Source organism: Chelonia mydas, chromosome 4 (genome assembly GCF_015237465.2).
Source record: "Chelonia mydas isolate rCheMyd1 chromosome 4, rCheMyd1.pri.v2, whole genome shotgun sequence".
In the NCBI taxonomy this organism is placed as follows: domain Eukaryota; kingdom Metazoa; phylum Chordata; order Testudines; family Cheloniidae; genus Chelonia; species Chelonia mydas.
Window position 1 is genome coordinate 45,123,368 of NC_057852.1, and position 8,594 is coordinate 45,131,961.

The 8,594-nt window shown below is 40.8% G+C and overlaps 1 protein-coding gene across 2 annotated transcripts in view; it reads right to left on the bottom strand.

Moving 5' to 3' along the window:
• Positions 1 to 5,555, bottom strand: part of LOC122465529 (U3 small nucleolar RNA-associated protein 15 homolog) — a 29,375-nt gene extending 23,820 nt beyond the window's left edge. For both annotated transcript variants that reach the window (XM_043545546.1, XM_043545545.1), the window contains exons 1-2: positions 5,444 to 5,555; positions 2,839 to 2,944 (exon numbers count right to left, since the gene is read on the bottom strand). In XM_043545546.1, the coding sequence (XP_043401481.1) occupies positions 2,839 to 2,885 (47 nt within the window). In that variant the 5' untranslated portion in view covers positions 2,886 to 2,944; positions 5,444 to 5,555. The remainder of the gene's footprint in view (positions 1 to 2,838; positions 2,945 to 5,443) is intronic.
• Between the last annotated feature and the right edge of the window lie 3,039 nt (positions 5,556 to 8,594).

The following is an 8,594-nucleotide window of genomic DNA, read 5'->3' on the forward strand; positions in this document are numbered from 1 at the left end:
CTCTCACATAAGATTTTGAACCATATAGTCAGAGACATTTTACTAGTGATTTTTGGATGCCACATTTAGAATTTTTTCTGTATTTCTTGCATCCAACCATAGATCCTGTCCAGTGCTGTCTTTCTGCAGTTTTCACAGAGTTACTGTTTTCATATCTGTCAAATACTTCAATTACAGAACTAGCTTTGTCAAATCCTTTTAGGACTTGCCTCTGGTACTCAGCACCCAATTCACTGAATGTGTGGAATTTGTCTCCAGCCATCATTTGTATGACAACCAGGGCACCTCTCATGTACACTGTGGTTTCTTTGTTGCATTCTCTTAGCTCAAATATTCTTTTAGTTTGAGATTCCAGCTGATGCCCTAATTCAACTTCTGTCTGTTCTTCTCATTGTTCCATCAGCATGGAAGAGGGACGTGCACACAGATTCTATTAGGTGACTAAGAACAGTTGCCACTGAAGCAACTTGCTAAGGAGAAGGCTCTGCAGAAAATTTCTGGATCGATGCTGCTGTGATTGTCCCTCCCTTGCCAGACTTAAATTTGGTCTTTTGGCATAGTTTATGGCTAGTAAGCAGAAAAAGACCCTAATCAGCAAATAAAGGAAGGTCCTGACAATAATTAATAGTACCACTTGTTTGTAGTGTAGGAAGGAGGTATGATTCAAAAAGTAACTAATAAAATAAAAAGCTACAGTAACAAGACAAAGAAACTGTCTTAGAAGAAACAAACACAAACCTTCCCACTGTTCTGCTGATAGGCAAAGATGGGGAGGAGGAGATAGGAAAGTCACAAGGACAAACAGCTTTGAACTGGGTTTTCACTAAAGCCAGCACGTTAGCTGAAAGGTATAAAGAAACCCATGAATCTGAAGGTTCTTTGTCAGACCCTATCTGATCATGCTGGAGCATACCAAGAGGAGATCTTTCAGAGTAGCAGCCATGTTACTCTGTATCTGCAAAAAGAACAGGAGTACTTGTGGCACCTTAGAGACTAACAAATTTATTAGAGCATAAGTTTTCGTGATCCGATGAAGTGAGCTGTAGCTCACAAAAACTTATGCTCTAATAAATTTGTTAGTCTCTAAGGTGCCACAAGTACTCCTGTTCTTTTTTCAGGAGGAGATGGTTTTCCCTAGGTCTGACTTGTTTGTAAATATACTGATCATATGCTTATGAATACTTTATTACTGTACTGGGTGTAGTGACTGCTTATTTTTAAGCTGCTAAGCATGTTTAGAGCAATGATATAAAATACCATTTGGACATTGGCCTTAATAAAAGAATGTATGGTTTGTCTGGTGTCTCCCATATCGGTATTAATCAGTAATACCAACACCACCTCTCAAATCTCTCCATTTGTTTTTCACCAACATCTGCTATTTTCAGTAGAAATGCTAATACATTTGATGTTACATGCAGTCCAGTAGATATGTGGATAAACACCTCTGGATGTGATTCAGTGTCAAATGGGCTTGTCATTGTTGATGACATGGTTGGTAAAAGCTTTGCACTGACAGGGGATGAAGAGCATGTTAGAGGCAAGAACTTGTTTGTGGACTTTATCTTCACTGCTTCTTGTTAGAACATTTCTTTCTCTCATAGCTTTTGCATATTCATAATAGGATGCTGTGTATTGTCATTTCTAACAGTACTATTGACGTATGCGTAAGTGTGATTGAACTAAAAAGCCAGTTTCTAGACTGTTTCAAAGACTAGTACTGCAATTGCAAATTAAAACCTTCTACCAGGCAGACTAGATGCTACATTGTATGTACAAAAGCTTACCAACGGAGAAGGAATACATTAGGAATCCATGTACATTTATATCTATCCACTATGCTGTACAAACCATGGGCATGCAGTCTTCTGTGACTGGTGCATAGCCTTCAGTGTGAGACTAACCTGGTCCGCAAATTTCATTGGAAAATGTAGAAAACTCAGGATTACTTGAGATACTTTTAATATACAACTGAGAACATGTGCTGTGAAAACATTTCATGTTTGTATTTTTCAAAATATTGATATTTGCCATTTTTGCCACATGCTTAACCACTTCATTATTTCTGAAAAGAGATACTTGCTCATGCAAAATTAATACAAATATTTTAATATATTACTGGTCCAAGCTACCACATGACAAACACCATATTAAGATGCTGAAATTAATTTAAACAGTAAAAGCTGTTGTCAGTCATGTTGCAGTGTTTCAGGAACCGTGCAAAAAGACTCATTTTGGGTACCATTATTTCACTTTGCATATGGGCCTATGGCACCATTTGATGGCTCCACATCATACCTCATCTAAATATACATAAAATAAGCTTTCAAATGATATGGGTGTGTGGGGGCTAAAAATATTAAACTCCAAAAATATGGCCCTTTTTTGAAGTATTGCTGTACTCCTCTGAGTGGAGGGTGATAAACACTATACACGAGGCTCTCAGCGCCTTGCAGGATTGGGCCTTTAGAGACTTATCACTGTAGTCTTCATACATCAAATTTAATCTTTTATGGCTAGGTTATGAACATCTTACACAGGTGAACTGTTCCTCAGCCAGGTATTTTCATGACTCATATGGCTAAGCACTGACCAAAGTGAGTAAGGGATAAACAGTCTAGCCCATTGGTATTTGTGTGATTCAGTTATTTCTGAACGAATTTTAGCCACACTTACAGACATGATGCTGTTATCTCAGGTTAGTGTTTGTCAGGCTCAAGCAAACATTGAAATGGATGAAACAAGGTAAGATGAAATCCAGTTTCTGTTTCCCTTTGAGCCCTGCACCTCCTGAATTGCTGCATAATATGCCTGATATCTGGGAACACAACTACTCACCATAACAGTGCTGTCCATGGAGACTGAGAAGAGCTTTGTGTTGCCATCAGCTATACACAGGAAGCCAATTGGGGAAGTATGTCCACGCAGTAAGCCAATAGCCCATCTAGTAAAACAAAACACTTCTAAGTAGATTTAACTCTTGAAATGTGAAAATTTTCCTAAAATCTCATGGTGTTATGGTCCTCTTTTGCTTAAGATTTTTTTTAATACTTTAGTTCATGATGAATGAGCCCTTATTTCTGACCTTGAATTTAATATTATGGGGAAAATCCAATACTCCGCCAGGAAAATACTATTTATTTGTAGACATTCATCACCTAACACCTGAGTGGGCACAATCACTAATGATTTAACCTTCACCATACATAGGCCAGATTGGTAACTTTATTAGCTCCATTTTACAGGTGAGGAAACTGAGGCACAGAAGTATCCAAGACCACACAGGAGAAGGAGCAGAGGTCTCCAGAGTCCTACTCTTGTACCTTAACCAGGAGGCCATCCTTTTCCCTGGCTGGTACACTCAGAGTTACAATAGGTCTCAAGGCAGGAAGGGACAGCTATGGTCCTCTGTCCAACCTCCTGCATAGCACAGGCCACAGAACTTCCCCAGAATAATTCCCAGAGCATATTTTTAAGAAAAACATCCAATCTTGATTTCAAAATGGTCAGTGATGGAGAATCCACCACAACCCTCGATAAATTGTTCTAATGGTTAGTTACTCTTACCATTAATTCTTTTTTTACTCATTTCCAGACTAAATTTTTATAGCTTCAACTTCCAGCCATTGGATCACATTATACCTTTCTCTGCTAAACTGAAGAGTCCATCATCATTAAAATTTTGTTCCCCATGTAGGTACTTATAGACTGATCAAGTCACCCCTTAACCTTCTCTTTGTCAAGTAGATTGAGCTCCTTGAGTCTATTACTATTAGGCAGGTTTTTCTAATCCTTTAATCATTCTTGTGGCTCTTCACTGAACCCTCTTCAAGTTATCAACACCCTTCTTGAATTATGGACACAGTATTCCAGCAGCTGTCACACCAGTGCCAAATACAGAAGTAAAATAACCTCTCTGCTCCTACTCGAAATTCCCCTGTTTATAAATCCCAGGATCACATTAGCTCTTTTGGCCACAGCATCACATTGGTAGCTCACCTTGACTGAGTAGCCAGCCCTCCCCTCCAAAATCTCTTTCAGAGTCACTGCTTCTCAGGATAGACTTCCTCCATTCTGTAAGTATGGCCTCTTTCTTTGTTCCCAGATGTATATGTTTACATTTAGCAGTATTAAAATGCATAGTTTGCTTGTGCCCAGTTTACCAAGTGATCTAGATCAGTGGTTCTCAAAGCCGGTCCGCCGCTCGTTCAGGGAAAGCCCCTGGGGGGCCAGGCCGGTTTGTTTACCTGCTGCGTCCGCAGGTTTGGCCATTTGCGGCTCCCACTGGCTGCGGTTCGCCGCTCCAGGCCAGTGGGGGCTGCGGGAAGCTTCCCATGGGCTTTCCCTGAACGAGCGGTGGACCGGCTTTGGGAACCACTGATCTAGATCACTCTGAATCAGTGATTCCACATGTATATTACGTCCCTATTTTCCTGTTCTGAAATTTTTATCTAAACAAAATGCACCTTTCATTAATTTAACATAAAACAGTGCCCTTTCCCTACGTGAAGCAAAATACCAGGAAAATGATGCAACAGAAATCTGGTTAGGGTGCAACAGATTCAGCGGCAAAAAGGGCAGATACTGACAAGTGTCACTTGACAATAGAAAAGTAAGCTGGGCACTTAGCATATTATTCACAAGTAACAGAGTATTGTACACTCAGTCATTCACTCTTCCAAGCCCAACTGCCTACCCTCATTTCTACTTCCTTCATAGTGGAGAGTGGCTGAAGCAGACCTCAGTTTACCCTTGACTACTTAAAAGGTCTAATCCCACCAGTTAGTGAAGAAGGGTTTGTTACAGATTGTTAGGAGCTTATCTTGAAAGGACATGACATGCCTTGTAAAGGACAGCAGTTGAGGTCACACAGCCCACCCAAGACTATGAAAGGATATATAAATACTTCACCTCAAGTCTTTTCCCTAACTGGGAAACTTAGATTAATCTGCTGCTCATCTTTAACAATATTCTGTTAGCTATTAAGATGCTGCAGATATCAGCCCTAAAACAATCATTTTTCTAGAAGAACTGACAAATACTGGCAGACAAAGAACTAACTGTCTGGCCTATGTGAAATAATTGGCTGTTAGTGAAGAGGAACTATTGCTCTTGTTCTGCTCCAGAGGAAATAGCTTTTTAAATTTCTTTTGACTGTCCTTCACAAGTAACAGAAATTAGCACTCAGAATACTATTAACATTCCCTATTTGTGTTTCCTCCTCCTCTCGGTTCCAGGTTCCTTCAGCATCACACATTCGCTTTCTAGCATCATACCCCCTGGAACAAGCCTCCTCCTGAACACACACATGCACACGTGCTGGGAAAGCAAGGTACATTTGTTTGGGTCTTAACACTTGCAGAAGCTAGAAACAGAGAATAAAATCTGCACTCGCACAAAGGCCTTATTGCCTCCTTTATATTTACATTTCTTTTATACAAACCTAACACCATAACTATCTTTCAGCTTCTGTCTCCCCAGAGTTTTGATGATGTTGCTTTTAGAATGTAGGCAATGTCACAGCATAGCTGGTCTCTGTGAGTAGACAAGGCCCAGCACATGTGTCAGAGCAGGTGTGCCCAACTGAGCCAATTAAAAGGAGCAGGGCTACACCCATGGCTAGAAAAAGGATGTAAGAAGGCAGGCAGGGGAGGTGTGACTGTGGCAGGTTGTGCATTAGAAGAACCACAGAGGAGTAGAGCTAAGTCCAGTGGTAAGTCCTTGGAACATGGGGACAGGTGCTCAGGGAGATAGTCCTGGGGCCAGTGTTCTGCAAAGCTTGCTGAGAGCAGAACTGGCTTATGAGAACTGGCTGTGGGAAGGGAGCAAACTGGGATTAGGAAGCTGCCCTTTTCATGTTCAAAACACCTTACAACCATCTGTGGGTAGGTAATTTAAACCCCAGGAAGACCCCTATATCCAGGCAGGGCTGTGCATCTTGGAGGATCAGGGCCTAAGCTTTATTTAACTGGATTACCTCATTCCACAGAATGACCCAACAAGAGCAGGTCTACAGGCAAGAAAAGTCTGAGGTGCCCTTCTCAATTTTTTTCACCAGATTGTTTTTAGGGGATAGAGGTATCTTTCCACCTGTTACAAGGAAAGCTGAGTTAGATGGCATTTTGAATTTCAGTTCATCTGTGAAAAGAAAAAGGAGTACTTGTGGCACCTTAGAGACTAACAAATTTATTTGAGCATAAGCTTTTGTGAGCTACAGCTCACTTCATGGGATGCATTCAGTGGAAAATACAGTGGGGAGATTTATATACAGAGAGAACATGAAACCATGGGTGTTACCATACACACTGTAAAGAGAGTATGGTAACACCCATGGTTTCATGTTCTCTGTATATAAATCTCCCCACTGTATTTTCCACTGAATGCATCCCATGAAGTGAGCTGTAGCTCACAAAAGCTTATGCTCAAATAAATTTGTTAGTCTCTAAGGTGCCACAAGTACTCCTTTTCTTTTTGCAAATACCGACTAACACGGGGCTACTCTGAAAAACGTTCATCTGTAGAATGTTACAGTTACTATGTTTTCTTGCAATCTCCCTCTCTCTCTGAGACTCAATATTTGGTCATTCTTTTCAATTGTTTATTCTGGTTTCAGATTAAGGCAATCTTGACTGAAAATTACCTGCCTTGCTCTTTATTTGTGGGGAAATGTAACAAAGAAGCTCTAATTTTTCTAAATTAACATACAAGTAGACATTCAAGCCAATCTCACTGATCTCTGATAAGAGCAAAATTGATTTTGCAGATAACTCATTGCTGCAATTTCTCTCTCATATAACAAACCATTTTATAGGTTCTTCATCTCTCCTTCCTCCATCATTTAGGAAGCAAACACCATAGTGATTTGCTCTACCCATAAAGGGCATTGATGGGGGGGAGGGGGGAGAGGAATGGTAACTTATGTCCTTCTGCTCAAAATGGCTTTTTGTTCTCAGGGGATGACGACAGTAATGCAAATTTTGTCAGCTAAAGAGGCAGATACATGCTCTCATGTCACAGAGATGTCCTATACAGTATGAACTGAAAACAGTAACTAGGGTTTCAGCCACGCATAGTATAAAGTAATTGATCATTTGTTCTGAGAGATTTCAAATCTCAGTGTGGCATGTTGGTGCTCTTCTAATCACCTGAATGACCGCAGCAATATTAGATCTCTCCACATTGCACTGTCTAAGGGATCCAGATCATTTGCAAATTCAAGTGCCTGTAAAAAAATTGAAACAACCCAATATTTTAAGTCCTCATACACAATGATTTACAGCTTACTCCTTTTTTCAATAAGCAGTTTGGAAGGGAATGGAGCAGCGTTTTAGTGCCACAGTTTAAGAAATACTGAATAGAGTTTAAAATGACATAGGCCATTAGATCCAAACGGCAGCATGGCTGTGCAGAGAAATCTGTCTTTTAGGAATGGCCTTAGGACTCTTCCCCCTACAAGCCAGAAGGCCAGTTGCAAGATTACATTCTGCAAAGTGGTGAACCTTTGACATCCTTATGGAATTTGAAAATTAAACTGATCAGGACAGAGTCATCCTTCTAAAAAACTGCTGGGATTCAAGGGCAAGCCTTCCTTCCTACAGGAGTTATTTCAATTTATGACAAGTTTCCTCTGCTCATGAGTTTTCCTATCTTACCTATCACTAGGTCAGTATAATCATAATTTGAACTGGATATAATGGATTCCATAGAATGAATGTACTTGATCTGCAACAGATAACAGAAAAAAAATGAAGAAATTTTCAGTAAATGCCTGACATGCTTTTCATGTTTAACTGTGTTTTTTTAAAAAAAAAAAAAAAAAAAAAAAAAAAACTTGTTTACTCTTATATCTAGACACATTTAGGGCCAAATTCAAAAGAGGTACTGGGGCGTTGTTCCACTCAGTGTTGCAACAGCTGACCCCTAGGTACCCTGCCACCCTGTGGAATTCTCAGCCCTGACCTAGATGCCTAGGCTTCCCATACAATGGATGTGGAGAAATAGGTACATAAGAAAGGGATCCTCAGAAGCCAGCAAGCTGAGTTAAGCTATCCAGAAGTGAAATGTGAGGAAAGGGCTTTGGCCCAGATCCTCACAGGTATTTAGGTGCTTAATGGGCCAGAAGTAGGTTCCTCCCTCCACTCGTGATTCTCAGCCATGAACCCTCTCCTGGAATTACATCTCTAAGCCAGGTCAGCCCTTTCTTGTGTAGGAAGGGGACCTCAACCCTGAATAGTCAAAGGCTTAACCGTCATCTTCTTAGCATATGTGCAACGTGCCTCAGGTGGCATGTGACCAGGATTCATCACCTTATTTGGTCTGCTGGCTGGATCATTAGTTTCTCCGGCTTGGGCTGGGTACTGATGGGGAGTGAGACATGAACACTGATCCATGCCCTCCAGCTTAATAATTTGGGCACATAAATATGATGTGGGAGAGCTCAGTTCAAGTCCTTGCTCCAAATTGGGTAGAGAGGGGACTTGAACCCAGCGCTCTCACTTTCCAGGTGAGTGTCCTAAACACCCTGTGTGGGGGAGAGAGAGAAATTCTCTCGCCTGTCTTTTATATCAGGTCTTGGGCATGCTCAAAAGCAGGCC